Source organism: Dama dama, chromosome 12 (genome assembly GCF_033118175.1).
Source record: "Dama dama isolate Ldn47 chromosome 12, ASM3311817v1, whole genome shotgun sequence".
In the NCBI taxonomy this organism is placed as follows: domain Eukaryota; kingdom Metazoa; phylum Chordata; class Mammalia; order Artiodactyla; family Cervidae; genus Dama; species Dama dama.
The window spans coordinates 12,171,565-12,198,086 of record NC_083692.1 but is presented as its reverse complement, the minus strand read 5'-3'; the positions used below and the strand labels follow the sequence as shown (position 1 = coordinate 12,198,086).

The following is a 26,522-nucleotide window of genomic DNA, read 5'->3' as shown; positions in this document are numbered from 1 at the left end:
TCTTCAGGCACTCTATCAGATAATCCCTTGAATCTATTTGTCACTTCCAGTGTATAATCCTAAGGGATTTTATTTAAGTCATACCTGAATGGTCTAGTGGTGTTCCCCACTTTCTTCAATTTAAGTCTGAATTTGGTAATAAGGAGTTCATGATCCAAGCCACAGTCAGCTCCCAGTCTTGCTTTTGCTGACTATACGGGGCTTTGCCATCTTTGGCTGCAAAGAATATAATCAATCTGATTTCAGGATTGACCATCTGGTGATGTCCATGTGTAAAGTCTTCTCTTGTGTTGGTGGAAGAGGCTGTTTGCTATGACCAGTGCGTTCTCTTGGCAAAACCATGTTAGACTTTGCCCTGCTTCATTCTGTACTCCCAGCCCAAATTTGCCTGTTACTCTAGGTATTTAAATTTAGGGAAAATTAGTTTAAAATTAGGAAAGGAGTATGTCAAGGCTGTATATTGTCACCCTGCTTGTTTAGCTTAAATGCAGAGTAAATCATGCGACATGCCGGGCTGGATGAATTACAAGCTGGAATCAAGATTGCTGGAAGAAATATCAACAACCTCAGATATGCAGATGACACCACCCTTATGGCAGAAAATGAAGAGGAACTAAAGAGCTTTTTGATGAAAGTGACAGAGGAGAGTGAAAAAGCTGGCTTAAAACTCAACATTCAAAAAACTAAGATCATAGCATCTGGTCCCATCACTTCATGGCAAATAGAAGGAGGAAAAGTGGAAGCAGTGACAGACTTTATTTTCCTGGCTCCAAAATCACGGTGGACGGTGACTGCAGCCATGAAATTAAAAGATGCCTGCTCCTTGGAAGGAAAGCTATGACCAACGTAGACAGTGTATTAAAAAGCAGAGACATTACTTTGCCAACAAAGGTCCATATAGTCAAAGTTATGGTTTTTCCAATAGCCATGTATGGATGTGAGAGTTGAACCATAAAGAAAGCTGAGCGCCGAATAATTGATGCTTTCAAACTGTGGTATTGGAGAAGACTTTTGAGAGTCCCCTGGACAGCAAGGAGATCAAGGCAGTCAACTGAGGAAATCAGTCCTGAATATTCATTGGAAGGACTGATGCTGAAGCTCCAATACTTTGGCCACCTGATTGGAAGAACTGACTCATTGGAAAAGACCCCGATGTTGGGAAAAGTTGAGGGCAGGAGGAGAAGGGGTGACAGAGGATGAAATGGTTAGATAGCATCACCAACTCAGTGGATGTGAATTTGATCAAACTTTGAGAGATAGTGAAGGACAGGGAATCCTGGTGTGATGCAGTCCAGTTTGGGGTTGCAAAGTATCAGACATGTCTTAGCGACTGCAAAACAACAGCAAAAAATATGCTCATACAAGTACCCATTTTGACTCCTAAATAATCACTTTTGCTCCTTTGCTATTTTCAGGTTTTATAGCAAAAAAAAAAAAAAAAAATCTCAACTTATTTGACAACCTTTTGTTTAACTTTTAAAATGGCAAGATGCAATCAACTAGTTAAATATTATGGCTGGAAAGTTAGTCTTAATCATTTCAAAAGAACAAAAATTGCTTCAGAGTTCAGCGTGATTCAATTGCCTATGAGGTTTCAGATGTGTCATCTAACAATTACTGGAAAAATAACAATGAAATCTGTTAGAATTCCGTAAAAGGCTGAAGTTAGGGGAAAAAAGTTTAATCATCAAATTAGCATGCACTGTGTATTCTGGAGTCAAAGATAAGGCAGACAGTGTCTGCCCTCAAAAGTCATATAATCCATAGAATAGCATTTCCCAAATTTCAGTATTTACCTTTAGCTATACTTACTATTTCTTTTATGGTAACTTAAAGATTAGACTTGCACCTCCAATCATCATTCCAAGCCGTCTCCCCCCCGGCCCCAACCCCGATGGCTCCTGCAATGTGGGAGACCCAGGTTCGATCCCTGGGTAGGAAGATTCCCTGGAGGAGGGCATAGCAGCCCACTCCAGTATTCTTGCCTGGAGAATCCTTTGGGTGGAGGAGCCTGGCAGGCTACAGTAAACGGGGTTGCAAAGAGTCGGACAAGATTGAGCGACTTCCCTTTCTTTCTTTCCAGGAGAGGTTTAAAATGATGGCAAATTGCTTGGGGCTGGCAGAAGCACAGAGCTACATTTACAGAGCAGTTTACACACAACTTCTTTAAAAAGAATGGAGAGAGGTGGTCATAAGTCAGATAATTGGGGTATTATGAGGTTAAAGCTCCCTCAATTTCCACCGTGATTGCCACTACTATTCTCAAGCAATATCTGTAAAATTACCTAAGTAATACACTGATGATATATTTTGATAGTCATTAAATGAAAATCACCTCCAATTGTGAACTGCACCAGGAGTTATATATTGCATGCTTCAGAAGCTAACAATTGTAGACGATTTAAGATATGGACAGAAATAGCTGACCTTAGGGAGAAAGTGCAAACAGTCATTAATTGCTATGAGCAAAGCATAAACAAACCACAGAGCGATTCAAGCAGAGAGAAACAGCTTCTAGGAGCAGCACACATGTGCTTACACTGAGCAAATATGACAACGGGCTTTGTCAGACTCTGCCTTCATAACCTGCGCTGAAAGCCATCATCATCGCTTCCTTACCCCCCTCATCTTATCCTGTAAAACATCTGCTTCTTTAAAGAGAAGTTGCCTACTAGTTCTTCTAGAAATTGAAATGATTTTGAATGATTTTCTTTTGAGGAGGAGGAAGGATGGGAACAAAACATGCCTTTTGTGATTTCACCGAAAACTCCACTGCTAATTAAATTAAAACCATACATTGAACATGGGTAGAGAGCAAAAAGGGCAGGTAGCAAATGGGAGTATCTTGGACAAAACCATGCTCCTCTGTGAATTCCGATTAGCAATGCTATGTTATTGGCTGACTGTTGAACATTCTCTTCTCTTTGAAACAGCGGGGACAGCAAAGAAGTCTGTTGTCTTACAGAAACCCAGTTAGGCCTGACGAAAGGAGCTGTGGAATGCTTCTGTTGTGTATACAGCGTTGTGTCCGATTCAGCACTGAACTGAAGTCTTCGAATATACTTGTAGATCAGGCTCCGTCCAGTTAACTTAGGAAGCTCCATACAACATCACATTATGCTCTCAGCAATTGTTGACACTGGTCCTGCTGAAAATCTTGATGGGTTTCTAGAAACCTGATCCTTTTGAGCCTGGTGATGGCCATTGGAGTAAACAGTGCGCGATGAGTCTCCTGGATTGAAAGGGAATCTGACTTGCACACTTTCTACTCTACCTCCTCCCCCCCACCAGCAGCAGTGCAGTTGCACTGGATGCCTCGCTGCCTTCTGACATCAGCGAAAACATGAGCGGAGCCAGCTGCCAACACGGTTCTGCTGTTCCAACAGCTATTTGTCTGTCAACAGTAATAGAGTCAGGGTTCTACGACTGTAATGCTAACAGTGATTCTTTTCCAAACAGATGAGGATAAAACACTTCTGTGTACCTTGTCATCACGAGCCTCTTTTCAAAAGACTTTAGAGCATCTTTCTTCTCTGGACTTCCACTGCTGTTTATTGGGATCGATTTAAAGAAAAACTTTTTTGGCTGTGCTGGGCCTTAAGGCAGCCCCCTGGCTTTCTCTAGTTGCGGTGTAGAGTGGAGCCCCGGCTCTAGAGTGTGTGGGTTCAGTAGTTGTGGTGTGAGGGCCTATCTCCCTCGTGGCTTGTGGGATCTTAGTTCCCCCACCAGGGATCGAACCTGTTATCCTCTGCATTGGAAGGTGGATTCTTAACTACTGGCTCATCAGGGAAGTCCCGTAATGGGGTCATCTTTACAGCATTTATCTCTTTCTCCTTTGTACTACAGTTATCTGAATTCCCAAGGATTGGTAATGGTTTTTCTTATTAAAACACCATCATTCTCTCCACCTTCCAGCACTGCATCTTGTGCACAGTGGAAACTCAGTATATGTTTGCTGGCTGTTGTATTCAGAAACAACAGACTGAAGATTTTACCTTAAGAACAGAAGCTCTCAAAGGCAGAGATCTTTGTTTTGTTCACTGATGCGATTCCCATGCACCTAGAAAGTTTCTGGCACATGGCTGAAACTCAACAAATATTTGTTGAATGAATGGATAGCATTAGGACTTTACAAAGAGCTTGCACAGTATGTATTTGACTGATAAATGAAGAGAAGAGAATATTCTACATAACATGTAGAGGAAGTAAGCATAGCTTGGTAAAAGTCTCCTTTCTCTAGACCAGGAGTTGGCAAAATTTTCCCAAAGAGGACCTGATGATAAGTATACGAGGCTTTGCAGGCCATACAGTTTCTGTTGCAACCACTCAGCTCTGCCATTGAGCATGAAAGCTACCATAGACAACACATGAATATGTGAATGAGGCGGTTTTCCAAGGAAACTTTACTTGCAAAAGCAGTCAGCAGGCAAGATTTGGCCCATGGCTGGTAGTCTGCAGAACTGTGCTCTAAAACAACTGTATAGAAATTATCTATAAGGATTAAGATGACAAATAACTATTCTCTTCTTGAAGACCCACCTTCTGTATGTTTATGCGTGCTGCCAACCCCATCTCCCAACAGGCAACGCGCTGCTTTGGCAACATAGTCTGCACAGAGTTTGAGCAAACTCTGGGAGATAGTGAAGGACAAGGAAGCCTGGCATGCTGCAATCCACGGGGTTGCAAAGAGTTGGACATAACTGAGTGACAACAACAACAAATCAGAGGCAGCTTCTCTGATTATCCAGGAAGTAAAGAAATTAACAATTAAAATCACTGCCCATATGACCTTATTTCTTTTGAAGTTGTCCCCTTTCATTCTTAATAACTTATTTTTGTAAAAAGCATATAAGCAAATGACCATTGGTATCTATGATTCGCAAAAATGTGCTCTCACATTTTTGTCAATAATGACTACAAAAAGTGTGATAGTCTCACGAGTTTTGCATTAGATCACTGCATTATTTCAGGCCAGACATCTGCTACACAGGATAATAATCTACATATTCATCACTGAAATGGATCAACATTTAAAAATGTTTAAGTAGTATTAATGTGGAACAATGTTATCATACAATGTGCTTTGTGGCTCTTTCCTGTATTTGTACTGCCTATTTGCAAAATTTTCAAACTTATTTCTCATTTTGATAAGTGTTGGCCTCACAAAACCCGGCTTGATTTCCTCTTCAGCTGCAAATGTAATTTTAAAGAGAACTCCAATGAGATTACTTGCTGAACATGTTAAACATTGATAGCTTTGCCATATGCTGTTATAGAAATTGCACTGATTTATAGCAATTTGGGTGCCACTAGATAGCATTAAATCACCTGATACTGAATCTAACTGTATTGGGAAACAATGTCTTAAATGTTTCATCTGCTTTTAGACCTCTATTAAACTAAGAGGCATATATTGTGTTTCTGTACTTTTGGAGAAAACAGACTTTTATTTATTAAAGATATTGTCCTACATTTGGTGACTTCTAAAAAAAATTAAGGGATAGCAGATCCAAATTTACACTATAATAGCCTGGTGGTCAAGGATATAGGTTCTTGTAGCCAGGCAGATTTAGGTTTTAACTACAATTCAACCACTTAATCGCTCTATAACCTCGTTTTCTTCAATGGTTAAAAAAAAAAAAAAAAAAGGGTTACTGTGAGGATTAAATGAGATCAGGCACATAAAGCATAAGACACATACAAAAAGAGCAATTTCATGCAGTTTGCTCTAATATGTGCTCTATAATGAATAGTTATTATTATTAGCTATTGTTGTCTAAGTCTTGTTCTTCTGCTTAAGTCAGTGGTGCTCTAAGTGGCGGAGAAATGCTTAAGTATATGAGACCTGATGAGAATGTTGGAAGACAATTTAGTGAACTTAAAATTTGCCATATGAGACAAGGTCGCTGCTATAGTCAATAATACCAATATAAAGAGCAAAGGTATAAAAAGCACAAAGTCACAGGCCACCCTCTTCGCAGTAAGGGCATAAATAACACGACATATTGTGTTAAGTTTCTGTTTGGGATGGGGGAAGTAAGGAGCTCATTTTAGGCATGCCAGGGAGGGCTTATGTAAATGAATACTGTCTTTACATCCACTGAGCATTCTGTCCAACTACATTCAGAGGAGGGAAGAAGCACCTTAAAAATAATTACACTTGGCTGAAATAAGTGAATATAAACAATGTAATGAATATGCATACATATTGAACTTTGTAAGAATATAAAAGCTGAAACTTTCGCTTTATTTTCTAACTTGACTTGGAGTGTACTATAGATGGATCATCTCTAGCTCAGTTCTCGGTGAGAGGGAGAGGGCAGCTCTGCCCTCCAGGGGATGCCTAGCAACATCCAGAGACACTTTTGGATGCCACAACTTGGGATGGGGAATGCGACTGATACCCAGCGAGTAGATTCTTAAGGACGCTGCTTAACATCCTACAATGCCTAGGACAGCCTCTGCAACAAAGAATTACCTGGCATACATGTCACTAATGCTGGGGTTAAGAAGTTCAGCTCTAGGCTGACAACTGTTAAAGGTCAAATGAGTTTCAAGTCACCCATAACCCACATGGGTCTTGGATAGCTTCTAGAGAATGGTAGGCTTTTTGTAATTTAAGTCAAATCTTCCCAGTCTCTTATATGGTCCCCCACTAATGAATCACAGACAGAAGTAGTAATATGGAGCTCTTATCCTCATGAAATGACTGGCTATAAACACTGATCCTAGGAAATACTATATGCTATTTCACCTACTGAGGATATTAGCGCAGAGAGAGGAATAGTCAGACTTACACAGTGAGGAGGGTGGCCATCCACCCTAAGCCACTGACCAATCAAGAGGCCAAGGGTTTCCTGGCTCAGGATTTCTTATTGTTGTTTAGTCACTAAATCGTGTCCAACTCTTTGCGACACCATGGATTGTAGCTGACCAGGCTCCTTTACCGGTGGGATTTCCCAGGCAAGAATATTGGAGCAGGCTGTGATTTCCTTCTCCAGAGGATCTTCCCAACCCAGGAATCAAACCCACATCTCCTGCATTAGCAGGCAGATTCTTTTCCCCTGAGCCATTTGGGAAGCCCACCAGGATTTCCTAAGCAGCATCAATTCCCGTAGACAAACACCATGTTAAGCAACAATGAAAGTGAGGGCGAAAGAAAGCGAAAGTCGCTCAGTCATGTCCTACTCTTTGCGACCCCACGGACTGTATAGTCCATGGAATTCTCTAGACCAGAACACTGGAGTGGGTAGCCGTTCCCTTCTCCAGATCTTCCCAATCCAGGGATCAAACCCAGGTCTTCTGCACTGCAGGCAGATTCTTTACCAGCTGAGCCACAACAGCATACACTTAAAGATGAGTTCTCAGATAAAAAGTTATATACACGATCCCTGAATTTTTATTTTATACTTCTACAAAACTGAAGATCTATCTGCTACATCAAGACATTTCTTTCATAAGTACCCTTATGCAAATGCTGCGGGGCCTGCTCAGAAAACTGTGGACATAACCGTGGGTAACACCCAGAATCTGAAAATGTATATAAAGGACATTACTTTGAAGCTTTGGATTCTGTGCTTGGGGTCATCCCGGCACTGCTGAAGAGACTCTCTGTGAACTCGGTATTTTGAATATCTTCCGTCAATTCTATCGGATAAACTGCGGGAACCCTGCAAAAACAAGAAAGGGTCTAAATTGGCAGATGAAAGAGAAACCAGAGCTTGAAATTAAGCTGAGAAAGTTTTGATATCTAGATAATAAATCATTATAGGCATTTAGAGAGATATACAGAGGAATCATAGGTTCCCAAGGATAAGGAGAAAGATGGTCACTTTAGATGCTACCATTAAAAATAAAAACAGAGTCCCACAAAAGTTATTGGCATTTTTTTTTTCCCACTGGTAGTTCCCATGCCAATCTGAAATGACTGACACCCTTTAGGTGAAGGAAAAAATTTAAAGTAACAGTGAGTTGTTTGAAGATGGTATTTAATGACACCATGCCACTTTTGGATGGTGTATACTGTCCCTTAGAATTGCACTTAGCAAAAAAAAAATATATATATATATATATATATTCTCTTTCTTCAACACACTACCTTTTAACTATTATTTCATGTAGATTTTTAAATGTAAGGATAGCTCATCTTGGGACTTCCTTGGTGGTCCAGTGGTTAAGACTTTGCTTTCCAATGCAGGGGGTATGGGTTCAATCCTTGATTGGGGAACTCAGATACCATATGCTTCAGGGCCAAAAGACCAACACCGTAAAACAAAAGCAATCTTATAACAAATTCAATAGAGACTTTAAAAATGGTCCACATCAAAAATATCTTATAGGAAAAAAAAAAAAGGAATAGCTCATCTGCCCTCAAAAGCATGTAAAGATTCCGATAATAAATTAAGACAGAAAAAATTACCAGGGTCTGCCTACCTTCCTATTTTTCCTTCTTTCTGGGGAGAGAGGATAGAACACAGCAAACAGTCACTGCAGTCTGTTACTTAGACATTTCTTTCCTTTTTTTTTTTTTTTTGGCTGCATTGCCGGGCATATCAGATCTTAGTTCCCCACCAGGGATCTAAACTGGGATCTAAACATTGGAAACCTAGAGTCTTAACCACTGGACTGCCAGGGAAGTCCCCTATGTAGACCCTTCTAGTATGAACTAGGGAGAAATTAAACAGAATTAGGGCAACTGATTTTCATGTATAAGAAAAATGATCTATGGAATTTAGTTCCCCAAATAGCCCCAAATAATTTTTTGAATGTTCAGACAAGAAGGGGTATTAGAATTCCAAAGTTATCATTTTTATTTTTTTAAAAAATTTACAGCCTAGGTAAGTTAAGAATGTCCTGTCCAAGGCTAGGCAATTTGTGGCAGAGTGACCTTGGAACCCAAAGCTGTTCCCTCTCCTCCATATCAAATATGTAATATTTAAATGTAGGATTGTGGTGCTGAACCATTCCTTTCAAAATAAGGATTTTAAAAAAAAGGAAGTGGGGTGGGGAAGAAGGGGTAGAGAGAAAGAAAGAGACAGAGACCATGACACTTTTAAATAAGAATAAAGTCAAGATCATCTAAGTAAGATGATATTTGCATTCACATTTAGTTGTCAGAGACTACAGTATTGTTCAAAAACATGTGAAATGCATTTTCACATATATGCTAGTGATGCCAGTGTGAGCAGGAACAACAGAGATAATATGGTTCAAATCTCTCATCTTATGGATGAGGAAATAAGTTCTAAGATACTAAGTGAGTTTGTCTGGGGCAGGAGCATGAACCAGAACTTAGGTCTTTCAACTTGTTAACTGCATACAAAATTTTAGAAAGTTTTAAGGATTTGAAAAATATAATCTGCATCTAATAATCTAAAGGCTTTATATATTTTTATTTAAGGCAATGTTTTCATTAATTGATTACATGACCTCTTTTTATCATATAGATGGCTCTAGAGTACATATGGAATGGGTTTCAGGCTAGAGGCGGTAGGCAAAACAGATGGGCTTTCCTATAAATATGCAGAATTATATCATAGTTTTATATAATCTACACACTCTAAGCTTCAGTTTCCTGAGTAGTAAAATGAGGGAAAATAATGCCAATCTATAATGTGTCTGAGGATTTGAAGAAATATAAAATGCTTAGCTTTTGCCTGCCATATATAGTGTGTTAATTCTTGCTATTGAATTTCTTTCCATTTTAAAGGTAGACATTTCCATTTGAATGACTAAAAGTACAATTCTAAATTTTGAAAAACATTCTGTCTCTAAAAATCTCACCACAGAGGCATCTTCCTATGTGAGTGTGCATACACATAAGCTAGCTTTGTAGATAATTAATAGCCCATATGATGAAAAACAATAAAGAAATTTGGCAATAGTAGGGAACAACTTTTACATTGTACTTGTGAACATTCTGTTTAATGTAGACCACTGAGGAAAAATGAGCTGTTACCGGAGATTACATTTTACATTTTTATACTGGTAAAGACAGGCATCAGTTTCTCAGGTGACAAATGCCACCTGTTTCTAAAACCTTCTCTCTTGCCTGCCCTTCATTCACTTTGATAAGTTCTATTATCTAAAGAGAAAAAAGTGGAAAGGACATGGGTGTAACATATTGTCTCCTTTCCACACTGGGTCATATAAGGGTGAACAGAAATTATATCTTCTTGTACATTTTTCATAATTCTTTGATAGGGACTGAGATTTAGACTGCAAATATAAAATCAAATCATGAAAAAGAATTGAAACTTTAATAAAGTATACTAGAAATGCTTGGTTTTATTCTATACGTGATATTCAAGATTTCCCCAAGTGTCAGCTCAACCTTAGATCCCACTCAAAAATGTTCAGTTACTGAACTAGCAAAATACACAGTGAAATTTTAAAATAGTGTAGACCTTGAAAGATGAATCGCATTAATATCTCCAAGAAATCAATATGGCATGATCTGCCTTATATTTCTTACTCACTATATTCTCAAATATGTTAGCGTTAAGCAGAACCTAAATATAAGCAATATTTTAAAGCCAATGTGAAATGAATGGTTAAATGTTTTTCAGAAAGAGACTCTCTCACCTTTGTTTGTTCATACAGGGTAAAAAAACCACAGATCATTAAAACTGTCCACTACACATGTATCCCTAAGGGGACACGTGAAGATGCTATCTGAGCTGCACCTTGTTTGGCATGACTGGGTGGGAGGGTTATTTGCTTTGCCTCTCTCCTCTATGAGCAACTTAAAAAAAAAACTGTAGTAGGTAAATCCACATACGTAACTAACTGGCTTCATAATGAAATCCTTTAGGGTTAGAGTTCTATCAATAAATAGCATTTGATACAAAATCTAAAATTCTATGTGGATTTGAACTCATATATTATCATATAGGGATAACCTGTGTACTACTGTATCTCTAAGACAAACAATACTCTGGAAATTTAATGATTTAATAAAAGAAGATAATTCACAAATGAAAACTGTTCATCAAAAAGTTATATATCACCAATGCACTGTGATATAATTTTAATTCTCAGGTTTTTCTAAATTATAATTAAAGCTTTAGGGGGCCAAATGAGCTTCTGGTAATAGGGTAAAAGTCTCTATTTTCCTTTATTGTGCTAATATATAAATTCCACTATTTTCAATCCTGGCTTCACAAATGTCAATAAACTCAGATAAGATTGAGAGCTAAGAGTCTCCAAGCTCTTTGGTTTTTCCTCCCTCCCTACAATTTTCTTTGCACATCAGGAAGATGTCACTTGTTCTCACTCAGATAACAATACTGAAAGGGACAAGCCAACGCTTTCTCACTCGGAAGCCTTTGAAATCTTCTAGCAGGCTCAGCTTCTCAGGCACAGACTCCAGATGGTCCAAAGCCACTCGGGTACTCTAGAAAACAAGGCAAGCAAACATTATAAAAAATTGATCAATACTCTCAGAATCCAACTACTAAAAATCAGTTGTACCACGGGTATAAGCAGTTCAAGCTGTAGATTGAGAGAGTCAACCAAGAAGAAATAGTTTTTCTAAGATAAACGTATGTTTTCAAATCAGAAAATAAAAGTTTTAAAGAAGTGTATGAGATGCATTTGCAAACTGCCTCAGATACAAAGCTCTTCCTAGATAACTGCTTTCAATTGATAAGCTATGAAACTTTCTATAGAGAATTTCATATTAATTCACAAACCTGCTTCAGTGCACATCAGAAGTAAATCACAAGGTAATAATGAGAAACAGATAAATTTGCATTTACTTATCTACAGAGCACATTAGAGATCCTTACATGTTGCCATTGTAAAGAAGAAAAGAGCTCTCAACAACTATTTGAGTTAAAAAGGAAAAGTGCAGTTCTCAAAAGACTTGGAAGCAATATCCGAAATTAAATATTTTGCAACAGGGACAAAAGGTCCTGTTGATTACAAATCAATAACTTTTACAGTCTTTGATTAGCTAGTCACTGATTTATACATACCAATATAAGCACTAAGAGGGAATGACCTGAAACTTATTTCAAAGCCAATATTGAATTAAGAGGTCAAATGTAGAATAACCTTGAGACCAGAGACCATACACACCTCTGTATTCTAACTCCTATCACAGGGCAGGCACATAGATAGCTTTTACATTCAAAACGAATTGCAAATATTCAGTGAAATTAAAAGCAAACCCCACGGCTGTGGCACAGGAAGGAAGGGGCCTGCAAGACCCTGCATACAGATTTCTCACAGAGCTGTTGAGAAGTTAGTGACCACCCAATGTTCCGAGTGTTCCTCCACGTCTCCCACATGAATGGATCTGCACCACGCTGTGAGTGGAGGTGACAAGTGTTCCTTCTGGACCGAGAGGGTTGAGTCTATATGCTCCCTCTTCCACCCTAGATCCTGCCATGAGGACCCTGGAGACCACGTGTTCCAGAGGGCAGAACTACAAGCCAGAGAGCCGCTCACTGTATTGGAACGTAATGGGAATGAAAAAGCAACTTGCACAGTGTTAAGCTGTAAGATTTCATGGTTTGTTAGTTACCAATGCATAGCACAGAATTTATTGCAAAAATACCTGAGACTTATATAATCAAACTGTAGGCTAACCACGTGGTCAGATGGCTTTTTTTTTTTTTTTTTTTAACTGGGAGGAGGCTCCATATTATATGTACATGAGGGCTTTTTTCTCAGGGGGAGTTCATTTCTTTTGGGAACTAGACAGGGTTAGGAACTGGGGTTCTCTTTTACTTCCTCTTCGTGTCCCTGTCTCTGATGCTGTTCCCTGCCTTCACTTCTGATTCAGAGCTTCTCCAGAGTATAACCTTATGGCTTCCTGCAAGGTGTGTGGAGAGGTACAGATGGAGACAGTTTGGAGGTTCTAACTCTTCCTTGAAGACACTTCCAATGTCCTTATTTCCACTCTTTCCTTCTGCAATAAAAAAGTACCACCAGCTCAAAAATCTTTCTGAAATTTTACAGGCTGAATAAAATTCGCCTTCCAAAGCTCTCCCCTTGACAGGCATGCTAAGTCATTTTACCCTCTTTATTGTTATGAGCCATTTTGCCCTATCTTCTTTGACTTGGAGTTGTAGATGTCTTCTAGTTATCAATGTGTAAACCACTGCTTCTGTTTCTTCATATTTGCATTTCTCTAATGTGATTTTTGAGAGAAGAGTGGAAACATCCTTACTTCCACTTTTTCGAAATTGTTAAGTTGTAAATGCTGTTTTGTCACTTTCATAACTTTTCAAGTTCTACTTAAACTTCCTTTCCAAGTTCCACCTAAAGGACTTAAGTATTTCGTTCCTCCCCCTTAACTTGCACTATTGTTAGTCTTTTTGCAGCACGTGCTCAACTTAAACTGCCATGCATTTTAAATGGCTTCATTTAATGTTTTCATGTGTGGGACAGATTCATCAAAACGACATGTTTCTTAGACTCACAGACAATAGAGAACAGACTTGTGCTTGCCAGGGGAGGAGTGTGGGAAGGGATGGACTGTTAAGTCTGAAGTTAGTAGATGCAAACTATTACATATAGAATTCATAAACAACAAGGTCCTACTGGACAGCACAGGATATCTTCAATATCCTGAGATAAATCATAATAGAAAAAATATAAAAAAGACTATATATACATTTATAGCTGAGTCACAGTATGTTGTACAGTAGAAATTAACACAGCATTGCTAATGAACTATATTTCAATTAAAAAAAAAATGACATGTTTCTTAGCATAGCCCCTCATCTGTAGATTTAGGAGAAGTAGTAGTTTTAGCCACCATATATGCTACATTCATTTAAATAGTAAAATTATAGCTTTCCTCAAGAATTATACTGGTCCTTGAATAATAAAATACAAATCAATGCCATGGTGATTTTAAAGCAGAATTTTATGCACTGGATAAACTCTTCTTCATAAACAATAGCCTCAGTACAACTTGTTGTTTAAAAACTTCATTTTCATTTTTTCATCTCATAATTTTTCTCATTTAAAGGTCACCCTCTAAACTTGGGTTAAATATTAATATGTTAAACTCATTGTGATTTTAAAATAAGCAAATAATCTTTTCCCTACTGTAAAACCAGTAGGTTATATAAATATTTTTGCTTAGAATTTTCAATCAACCAAGTGATGCATGAAGAAGGTTTTTTTTGTTGCATGTTTACACATACTAGTTTATTTTGACTATTTGATTATGTTTGGGGGTACTTATTCAAATGGTGACTTTTTTCTGAGTAAACCTTCAATCTTAAAAAAATTGCTTGGCTCCTTCTTACGTACAGTTATTTTTCTACTTCCCTCCCCAACCTCCTGTGTCTCAGTTAACATCTTCATACTTTCTCTTCATCTTTTTCAGTTGTGATTATTTTAGATTCCATTTATGGGTTGTTTTGCAATATCTCGTTCAATATCAGAAATATTTTCTGGTACACATGTCTTTCTCTATATCCTTATATTCTAGTCAATCGATTAACGCCAAATGTATTACTAGGTAACAGAAAAATTCGTAAGATGTAGACAGCACACTTTCTGTTCTACAGGAACTTTTAATTTACTGAAGGGAGAATATGCATATGCAAGAGATGTAAGAATTAAACAAAGAAAAAAGCTAACTGCATTTATTTTAAGGACATTACATGTACAGATGCTGAGATTTTTAAGGCATCTGCAACAATAAGATATGAAGTAATGAGGATAGTGAGACCAGGTCTGCAGACATCTCAGGTCTCATAATTTTATGACTCAGTGGCGTTGGGGGAGTACATTTATTTTTTGTCCTTCTCTCTCTAGGCATGTAAGTGTACTTAAACCTACTGCTTTCAAATACAGACTTAAGAGTATGCACATTTACGTCCGAACTCTATTTTTTGTTTTGTTTTTTAATGTGAGGTTGGCTGGGATGCTGTGATTAGGGTCTTGTCACATTACATGGCATTTCAAGTTCACTTTCCCCCAAAATCTAACTGTGCTAGAGAGACAAGAAGAGATAGCAGATGGGAAGTCTAAAGAGGGTTTGTTGGATTTTAGAGATACCGTGCTCGCTCTTAGGGCAAAACACCTCATGGAGAGTCAGGGAAACTTTTTACCTTTTAAGTTGGTTAATTATTTCTGCCTTACATAGTTGAATGCTTTAAAGGGCACAGATAAGCCTTCTCCGGTAGGATTAAGGAAACTGCTCACGTTTTAATAACGGCGCTAGCGAGTGACAGGTGCTGAACCTGTCTTTAGCTTCCTGAAACCAATTTCCCAGAAAAACTAAATCAGACATTCACAGAGGGGTTTAAAGATTATTTCTCTTTTGCAAATGTTACAAGATACTAAATTTCATATCAAGTTTGAAAACAAACAGAAATTCACATCTAAGACTCCATTTCGTAAAGATCAATACAACACAAGGAATATAGTATGTGGTTTATCTCAGAGGCTTAAGAAGCTGGACTTCCACTGGCCTAGGAAGCAAATGATCAATTATACCTAATTCTATGACTGAACTATACAAATGTAATTCAATCTTGAATACAATTCTTAATCCTCATACCATCATATAATGTAGATACTAATGTTATCCCCATTTTGCAGATGAGGCAACCAAGGAGTAAAGTGCAAATAACCCTACAGTCACTCACATGGTGGCAAAATTGGTATGTAAACCCAAGTAGTCTATTTTCACAGTAAATCACCAATAGAAAAGGAGAGCAACCCGAGGCTGTAACAGTATGTGCTTTATGTAAATTCCTAATCCCTTGCTAGCCATCAACTCTTAGCAGCTAGAATTTTGAAGATATGTCCTTGGCAAACTTGAACCCAGGAAGAATTTCATTTTGCCAGTTCTGAAGCGTCTGTGCTTAAGACCACGCATCCAATACATACACACACAGGGGTCAGGACATTCTTTCTGTTGATTAAAGGACATTAGGTATGAGATTGAGTTTTATGATACTAACATTTCCTTTTCTTTTTCGTAACATTTAACACTAGCATAACACACAAGCTGCCCACAAGAGATGTTTTAATAAATGCTGGCCTCCTGAAGACAAAGGCAGAGTTACCATGTTCTAATCAACCTACTGAATCCTGGCCTCTACATTAAAAACCTAGAAGCAAAAGTCTGCTGTTTCATTTATTTTCTCTAGACCAAGGGTAAGATCCAGTGGTAGAAACAACAGTGAAATTCAGAAATCCTGTCTGTTAGGTCTTCCGGCTTTTGCACCTATAGGCATGTTTAGATATCTGGTGGAAAGGGCCATGAATCAGCGGGCAATTGTACTATTCCAAAACCTTCAACACACACCAAACTGCTATGGAGCTCAACAGTTCATACTGGTGCACAGAATATTTTTCTTTAGGCGTTCCTCTGCTTCAGACTTCAGCGTAATTCAGCATAATACAGCGTGACAACATAAGTAGCAGTTATTAGGAACTAGAAAGGAGCTTCACTGCAATTCTTAAGATTCCTGTCTCCCGCAGACAAAGCTTACAAAACAGATTTAATAGGTATATTTTAGCAAATACACTTTTCTTTGTAAAACTCTATGTGTCTATTTTCTTATTAACATAAAACAACCACCATTTTCTTATAGGGCTATTGAAATCACAATAGGTTTTGAAGTTCAGATGATAAAGGATATAGTATCTATATTTTTACTTTAACACTGTGTGTGCACTTCTGGCACTATACAGATATTAAGTAAAAGAGGTTATGAAGCAGTTTATTGGGGTTCAAAAATGCAATTCAGTTTCATTTGGAAAGAGGTCCACTGCAAAACTTTTCTTGACAAATGGCTGAAAGATGGTAACAGGACCTGAGGAGACAAATTGGAAGGAGAGGAAGACAGATCAGGAAGAGAAGAGATCGTCTGCCTTTTTCACTTGCGGGGACTCAACCCAGCAGAGCTGTATCCGCTTCAGAGAGTCCTCTTCATCCAAACTGTAGGACACTTGTTGGAACCAAGCGAAAAAGTAGCAGAAAATAGGCTGGTAAAGTCATTTTGCAGATATACGTCCCTCAAAGAGCCCCAATGCTCAAAGTTGTGTGGATTCCTTGGAATATCGGAGGAGTCCTTTATTTCTAGATTGTGTACTTTTGACACCAAGCGGGACCCTGTGGGACTCCTGAAAGTCTTGGAGTCACCCCATTTCTTGATTACAGAAGATAGGCTTTATTCAGTCTCTATGAGGTTTCCCTTGTAGCTCGGTCAGTAAAGAATCCGTCTGCAATGCAGGGACCTCTTGCGATGCAGGAGACCTGGGTTCAATTCTTGAGTCTGGAAGACCCCCTGGAGAAATAAATAGCAAACCCACTCTGGTATTTTTGCCTGGAAAATCCCAAGGACAGAGAAGCCTGGAGGGCTGCAGTCCATCGGGTTGCAAGAGTTGGACACGACTTAGCGACTTAAACTACCAAACTACTATGACCTTCTCAGAGTTCTAAGGAGTAGGTTCAAACAGTTGCTAATTAGGGAAGGAAGGGGATGCTAAGACATGGAAGTAAAAAAAAAAAAAAAAACAAAAAACCAAAACACCACTGGGAACCAGAAGGTTGATGATGCTGACTCCCACCTACCTCACCACCAACCAATCAGAAGAATGTCCATGAGTTGACCATGTCCTCTTTGCATCATTACTGTAAAACTTCTCACTATAGCTCCAATTTGGGACACACAGCTTTGAGGGCATTAGCCCGCTGTGACTTTTCTGTGCCGGGCAAAGCAATAAAGCTCTTCTTTTCTACTTCACCCAAAACTGTGTATCTAAGATTTAATTTGGTGCCTGGGTACAGAGGCCGGATTCGGCTTCACTTTAACAGATATTTCAAAATTAGACACCCATGGGGAACAGTGGTGAGGTGGAAGGGATGCTGAATCAGAAGTCAGTCTACCTTATTTGTGAAGCGGCACAGCTCCAACAACATTACCTGTATTTTGTGGTCTGGGGAGTATCACTTTCCCCCACCCTTATTTTTTAGTTGATTTTTTTTTTTTTTTTTTGCCATGCCGTGCACCTTGGGAATCTTAGTTCCCCCACCAGGGATCAAACCCACATCATTGGGGGTTTCACTAAAGCTTGGAGCCCTAACCATGGGACCACCAGAGAATTCCTCCTCGGCCCTTCTAAGCTTCAATCTTTTATTTGCAATAAGGTTCAATCTTTTATTTGCATCATACACAATGATGGTCTCTATTATCCCACACTCAGAGGGTAACTGTGATTACTGAGGAAGCATGAATGTGAAAATGCATTGAAAACTGTCAAGGACTTTCTAAATAGCAAGTATTAAACAAACAAAAAAAAAGTGATTCTGTGAAGTACTGTCAGCTGCAGCATTCTCAAATGGAGAAAAGGAGGTCAGTGACAATCTAATATTACAGCTAATAAAATCAGTCAACAGAGTACAAAGCAGAAACAAGGCAAATTTAATTAATTAAAACTACATTCAATATTTAGAAAGACATTTACTGTTCTACAGACATCATCCAAAACATAAAAGTAATGGAAGTGTAGCGGCACATAAGTGACATTTGTACATACTGTGCCCTCGCTGGGGTGGGGGAATGTTCCCTTCGGTCTCCTTATCTGTTTAATAGTTTTCCCCCCAACAATATGAGCATTTTCAAGCACATAGGAAATCTGAAAGAAATTTACAGAGATCACCCAAATACCGATCACCTAGATTCTACTATTAATACTTTGTTATATTTGCCTTATCACATATTAATCCATCTATCCTTCCCAACACCTATCCATTAACCCAATTTATTTTTTGCACATTATGGAGTAAATTGTGCACATTATTACCCTTTACCCTAAAGCCTTCAGCATGCATGTCATTACTCCACTTGAATATATTTAATGCAAAATTTACATTATTTAGTAATGAAGAGTATAAATCTTAAGTGAACAGGTTAACTTGTATTATCTCTCATCCCCTGCTCAGGGAAGGTGCCCATGCCTTCAGTGATTCTGTCAAACAAGCTCTCTGGTACGTCATGAGCCTTTCCTTTGCAGCACCCCTCTGAGTACTAACGTTACACCTGTTTGTGTGGTTACCTAAGCAAGGTTTGTATTGACACTGGGCAGTTAGCATCACAGGTGGAGGATGCCTTGTTCCCCACTGTTGCCCCAGTAACTCACCCAGAGTTTCCACAGAAAGGTATTCAGAAGGCATTTGTATTTGAAGGGATTAATGCCTCTTATGCAATGAAGGGAAGGGTTATATCTATCTATTCCAGCTGCAAGCATTTACTAAAGGCTAGTCTATAGGGGACACTGTTCTATAGGTGAACTGAGTGACAGTCTAAAATGAGGCCAAACAAGCCTGTGGCAAGATCTTAGAGTCTACGAGGCTACAGTGAAGTCTTTCCATTTAATCCTGAATGAGATAGAAGGTCTTCTGAGGGTTTTGAGCAGAGGGGTGTGTGGTGTTAGTTACTCAGCCGTGTCTGACTCTTTGAGACCCCATGAACTGTAGCCCTCCAGGCTCTTCTGTCCATGGGATTCTCCAGGCAAGAATGCTGGAATGGGTTGCCATTTCTTTCTCCAAGCAGAGGGGGTAACATGCTCCAAACAGAATCTCTGATGCTGTCTGCAGGCTGTGGGCCCTTCGGCTCTGAGCAAGGGAAGAACAGGTGGAGTCTGGGAGCATCGTGAGAAGGGGGTGAGGCACCTCACTCCCCAGGTCAGGGACCTGCTGAGCAGTGGACACTCTCAGACCCCCCTCAGGGGTGCAATGTGGGTGGAGCTTCCTGAGAAATTTACTAGGAGAATGTACTGATGAATCCCCAGAAGGCCATACCAAAGGCTCTTGATTTACCCCAACCACTCTTACATCTCAGAAACATGCGCTCTGACCATAAACTTCTGAAGATGTCCTAGGTTCACAAAATGGTTTCTGTTATAATGCTGGGTTATTTAGTTAACTAGAATATTTTTATCTGCAGTAGCCTTCTCCTTGAGGACAACCAGCACAGTGGAAAAGATCACTGATGAGCAATGAGGAGAAACAAAGCTCTATCTCAGGTTTTCCACGATCGGTTGTATGAACCTAGGAAAATCGTTTAACCCGTGGGCCTCAGTTTTCAAGTGAAGAAAATGGGAAAGTGGGATCTAACAATCTCTAAGAACTTTTCTAGCTCTAGATTTAGTCTGCTATTGCTTTCCCTTCTTCCCATTGTAGGTGGGGAGCTTAAACTGTTGGAAAGAGTGTGAAGAATGGTTTTATATAAAGAGAAAGTGAAATAAGGAGAAAACCATATAGGGATTACTGTTTCCCTAGGAATATCTGTGGGGTGGAAAAACCTTCATTCCTCTGTGGCAGAAAGCAAAGGTAACGACTGCATGAGGAAAACAGGAAGAAAGATATCTTTGTGTTCTTAGGTTTGCCCCATCAAATTATCATTCCACATATTTGTTATTTTGTATTTTGAGGATACTACCAAAAGCAGGCAAAGAATTTGCTTTTTTTCTTTTTTCATTTTGTAACTGTCGTAACTAAAAGAAAAGAAAAAAAATTAAAACAGAAAAAAGATTTTACAGTTTTTCCCTCATCTCAATCTGCTAATTAGCTTCGGGTTCTATTACCATAAATGTAATCCTATATTTTTCCATCTGTCAAAGTTTCTGTGTGATCATGACTTTGCACATTGTAGACAAAAAACGTCACCTGCCATTCTGGTAAATAACAAGTGCAACCTGCCTTCAGCCACTGCAACCAGCTCTAATGGAGTGCCCTGAGGGGAATTCAGGATGAAGATAAACAGGATACTGGCCCTAGATAGCTAAGACACATGTCTAAGGAATAACTTCAATGAACCCACACTCATGCCTCTTCCCACACATAGAAAATCACTAAAATAATTAACTTGAGATGTCTGGGTGGGTGGGTGTGTGTGTATGTGTGTGTGTGTGTGTGAGATTAGTAGCAATCTTTTGATGTTCGACTTACATTTTTTTTCAACAAAAACTTCTATATGTCAATATCCTGGCTTCCTCAGAGCTGGGGGGCCTATATTCTGGTTATATAGTCCTCAGTAAGATCACCAAAGAAAACATAATTCTCAACTTTGGGGTTGTGTGCTCTGTTTTTGCTTTTTCCAGTTGACAAAAGGAAGGCTCAAATCTGTCTGGAATATTCTCTACACACTGCTGAAGTCAGGTCACGGGTTCTCCTTCTGCAAGACTTGGCTTGGTCACCTTCTCTAGCATGGCAGTTAAAAGCACGGTTCTCGAGCAGTCTGAGTTGAAACCCTGGTTTATTTCTTACTGGTCACCAAGTTCCTGACCCACGTGCACTGGAACCATTTCTTCATCTATAAACAGGTATAATAAGAACCCTCACAGTGCAGAACTATTTTAAGGGTCAGATATATTAACACATGCCAAGTACTTGGAATGGGGAGAGGTGCTAGTGACACCGTGGGTGGGAGTATGGGGAGGTGGGGTCCTGGGCAGAGAAGCTCTTTGTCTCCTGCACTTCTTGTCAGCAACACTCCGGCTTCCACGACCTTCCCTGCACACCCTTAATCCTGTCAGCTATTCCACCCCTGAAGTACTGTTATAAAAGCCCTCATCAAATGCTCCCAGGCAGAGACATATAGATTTGGGGGGGGGGGGGCATGAACCTGCTATGTCCCCTTTTGCCTGGCAAAACAATAAAGCTATCTTTTTCTACTTCACCCGAAACTCCATGTCTGAGATTTGATCTGGCACTGGTGCAGAGAGGCCGCGCTTTCAGCATCAGTCAGCTCAGTTCAGTTCACTCGCTCAGTCGTGTCCGACTCTTTGTGACCCCATGGACCGCAGCACACCAGGCCTCCCTGTCCATCACCAGCTCCCGGAGTTTGCTCAAACTCATGTCCATTGAGCTGGTGATGCCATCCAACCGTCTCATCCTCTGCCGTCCCCTTCTCCTCCCGCCTTCAATCTTTCCCACCATCAGGGTCTTTTCAAACAAGTCAGCTCTTCCCATCAGGTGGCTGAAGTATTGGATACCAAGTATTGGCCAAAGTGTCAGCATCAATAGTAAGCACTCAGGGAGCTCTCTGATGACCCAGATGGGTGGGGCGGGGGTGGATGTGGGAGAGGAAGGTCCAAGAGGGAAGGGCTATATGTACACAGACTGATTCACCTCAGGGGACAGCGGAGGCTAATGCAACATTGTGAAGCAATTATATTTCAATTAAAAAAAACACTAGTTATTGTTACAATGATAATACCAGTTATTATTCTGTGGACATCTCCTCTAACGTGTGGGTTAGGTGCTTATCCTCAGTGCTTCCTATGCACATACGTGCCTCCTATCACGTGTCCAATTCTTTCCTGAGTGTTTATTTGTCCTTTTCAGTAGACAGCAAATTTCTTAAAGGCTTATATTCTTCTCTTGAGAGTCCCTTGGACTGCAAGGAGATCAAACCAGTCGATCCTAAAGGAAATCACCGTGAATATTCACTAGAAGGACTCATGCTGAAGCTGAAGCTCTGATACTTTGGCCACCTGATGTGAAGAACTGACTCACTGGAAAAGACCCTGATGCTGGGAAAGATTGAAGGCGGGAGGAGAAGGGGACGACAGAGGATGAGACGGTTGGATGGTATCACTGACTCAATGGACATGAGTTTGAGTAAACTCCAGGAGATGGTGAGGGACAGGGAAGCCTGATGTACTGCAGTTCATGGGGTCGCAAAGAGTTGTACATGACTTAGCAAATGCACAACAACAAATATTCTTCCCTATATTTCCAGTGCTGCACATTTGCTATTGTACACAACAGATTTTAGTTTTATGGGGGGGAGGGGAATCTCAGCACAAAGATCAATACAGACTCATTCATCACTTATAAATGGAAATGTATTTATAGCACACTTTTAAAAAATACAACTTAAAATCTGACTTTGTGAAGGACAGAGACTATTTTTACACACTCAAAATTTTTAAAAGAAGAAGAAAAATGATGGGCATTAAAGTTGAGTTAAACGGTCCAGACAGTTAAAGAGAAGATGAGAATAAAATCTTCTGTGGACCTAGTAAGATCTTAATAAGGAAATGTAGGATGTCAACAGCAACCTATCTCCCCTGAATGAGCTGACAGGGTTTGTCTCAGGAAGCCATGATGACCCTGAATGCCAGGCAGATTCTGAGAAAAGCTAATCATTTCCCTGACCTGTTACCAAGTCCTCACCCCAAGGCCTCAACACATGCTAAGGCAGGCAATCACAACCGCTTCTTCCATATTTAACACAGAGCAGACGGTTCTGATAGGGAACACTGATAAGGGATGATAATTGTTCTGGCTGAGGTAGGGTCCCGGCTAATTTACTTAAAAGCTCCTTAGTGAGGTGAACATAATTAATCTTCTCTGTTCTCAAAGTAAAGGGTTATTTTCTTTCAAAGAGATGTGTCCCCCACTCCCCTAACCCGGTGTTCTAAAAAAGAATGACATAACAAATTAATCATTTTCCATTAGTCCCCACACAGCACTTAGATGTTGAAAGCGCATGTGAACAGTTAATCCTCCTATATGGATGAGTTTCTGGTGACAGGCAGATCAGATCTAAATAGAAATCAGGCAAAGTATTTTATTTTTATCATTGTGGCTTTGTGACTTAATTCAAAAGTAACTGAGATCAACTCTGCCTATACTTTTAAAGTTTGCTTTCATAATTAATCCTTTTCTGAACACTTAGAAATACTCTTTTGGAAATACTCTTTTGGATCTTGTACAAAGCATTTCCCTGGCCAACCGCTGCCAAAGCAGACAGAAGCAGAGACTATCTAGAATATTTTAAAACTATCGAAAATTCAACAGAACTCTCTCTTAAGGAGACCCAACTGCCAGGCCACACTAGTTTAAAGTACCAATAATTTGAAGTGATAGCAATACATTTTGGCAGACAGCTCACCTAAACCAGTAATGTTAAAGGTGAATTCTAAGTATGTTTGAGACACTCTGGGAGGGTATGGCCTGAATGGCTGAACAGAAGAAGGGCAAGAGAGGAGAGACAGTATATGTGAACAGAAGTATACATTTTTAAATAAATTCTTTTAGTTTCTGAATTTTCAAACCTGAGCTGACTAAGATGGTCCATGAAAGCCAGGGGGCATAAAACAGCTGATAATATTATTTGATGAGCAAATTTATCTGACATTTGCCACAAACAATTGTTTTCCTGAAACTTCAATTGCTAGAAAGTTTTTTTTTTTTTTCTTTTTTACCAATGAAAGCCATGCATTCATTCAACTGGACAACAATGAAGCTTTGTGGCCTGGTGGTTAGTATGAAAAGGAGTTGGTCCTGCCAAAACAATTTGAAATTTTGAACTTGGGCTCCTTCCCCTCACTTCTTTTTTAACAGACTCAACTAAAATGAATGAGTTCTGCAACCTTTACTAGACACATTAAAAAAACAAAACAAAACAAAACAAAAAAACATCAAAAAAAAAAAAAAAAAGGCCAGAAAACAAAGTAGGCAAAACCACATGACTTTGGACATTTAAAGTATGTTGTAAAAACTTAGAAAACATGCAATAATCTGGAAATTAGGCAGGACTTCACAACATTTATTTATACAGAAATTTGAAAGAATATCCGGTCTTCCCTTTATCCAACAGTGTTCACTAAGTATTGAGCTGGCCAAAAAGTTTGTTTGGGTTTTTCCATAAGATGTTATAGAAAACCCCTAATGGATTTTTGGCCAACCCAACTACATACAAATCAAACTGTAATAGACTTCACTACATAGATTTAGTTCAAGAATATTCTTTTTGTTCCTGAATGAAAATAAATGAGAGCAATAGAGAGAAAATATTTATGATTTTTCATTAACTGCCTTTTTCCATTAAATTGGAAAAATTTAAGTATAGGGATTATACCTTATTTACTATACTTTAAATCTACATAGTAGTCACACAGTAAATATTTATTGAATTTGGTGTTGTAATTGCTTCTCAGACATCCACTAACTACATATATGCAATGATACTTTTAAAAGTTGCTAGTGTGAAAGATAAGATAATTTATATTTGATATGGGGATGATTTCATATCCTGTCAAGTGTATATGGGTATGTCAGGAGTTCTGAAACACACTCTTCTTACAATTATGAAGTTGTAACAGTAACATCAATTACATGAGATGGAACCCCTGCTTTGGGAGAGAGGAGTCTTAGCCAATGGGCCACCAGGGAAGCCCCTGGAGCTCTACTTAAAGATGGAGGGTCTCTCCCTCTTAAACTTTCATGGGTCCACTGCTTTAAAGGAATGTTCTGGAGATGCAAACAAGATGTCTATTGATAGTGAAACTGGGTGTATCAAATTTAAGTTAATATCGCTTGAAGTCAGCTGCAATTTGCACACTGTGGGAACCACAGGAGATTCACTTTTAACCAAAACAAACAAGCAAACAGAAAACAAAGAAACAGGAAGATGGGAATACAGAATGGCCCCTTGTTCCCAGATCCCAGAACACAACCACGTACTTGAGCTTAACCCTTAGCTTATTCGCAATAATTAGTCATCACCAGTTACAATTCAGACCCCACGGGTAAAGTTTTTTTTTAAATTAGCTACTTGATAAATAATTTAGAGAACCAAAACGGATAGTAAAAAATATTACAGAAACTTCAGTAAGATGTTAAGCATGTTACCATGTTCTCTTGATTTTGAAGGTATGGATGCAATGGACTACTACTGAATAAAAGTCATTCATGATTCTGAAAAATACCCATCTTGTAAATACTGATTCCAAATTTCAAATATATTTCTAATGAGTTCTATTTTACCGTTACTTCTGGTTTGTTCTCTTACACTTTCTTCTTCAAAACACAATACTTCTGAAAATATGATGTTTCTAATTTTTAGAAAGTTGATAATGCAGTCTTTACTAGATAACTATAGATTTTTTCCTTTTTTAGATTTATAAACATCAGTTAGAATGATCAGTCCAACAATGATTTTCATTTCTATGTTATCTTTTCCTTCTCATCACATTTTTATACAACCTGCTTTCAGTATTTGCCCATTTATGAACCACAGGAAGTAAATTATGTTGCACAAATGTAACTAAAGATGAAAGAGTACTGTCACACATTCTTTCAGCAAATGTTCTTGTTACAAAAAACTGCATGATGAAGTCCATCGTGTTGAATAACTAACTGGATTAAGAGTACCCTATTTCCTTTTTGTCCTTAGAAACTATACTGTTCATGCATTGATTCCTGAGTTTGCAAAACAAAATCATATAGGATATTATCATTTGAAGACTCATAATCTGACTTTTGTTTACAGAGCCAATTTCACCATCATCAGGATCTAGAAGGCTGCTGTCTGTCCTTTTATGTTAATCTTCTGATTCATCTAATAGCTGTGAAATGTCTTCCTCTGTCAGTTTCTTCACTTTGCTCTTTTTGGAGGAAATAAGAAATTCTGAATTCTCTACCTGCATCCAATAAAAGTGATAATAATCATAATGAAAAAGACTGTAAAACTTCTTCTTAAAAGATAATACAGTATTTTGATGGAAGGTACTTCTCTATGACATTA

At 38.9% G+C, this 26,522-nt stretch overlaps 1 protein-coding gene across 1 annotated transcript in view; it reads right to left on the bottom strand.

Moving 5' to 3' along the window:
• The window catches only part of CEP128 (centrosomal protein 128), a 452,428-nt gene that overhangs the window by 26,573 nt on the left and 399,333 nt on the right, over positions 1-26,522 (bottom strand). Inside the window, exons 21-22 of the mRNA XM_061156507.1 lie at positions 11,318-11,395; positions 7,557-7,670 (exon numbers count right to left, since the gene is read on the bottom strand). Coding sequence (XP_061012490.1) covers positions 7,557-7,670; positions 11,318-11,395 — 192 coding nt within the window. The remainder of the gene's footprint in view (positions 1-7,556; positions 7,671-11,317; positions 11,396-26,522) is intronic.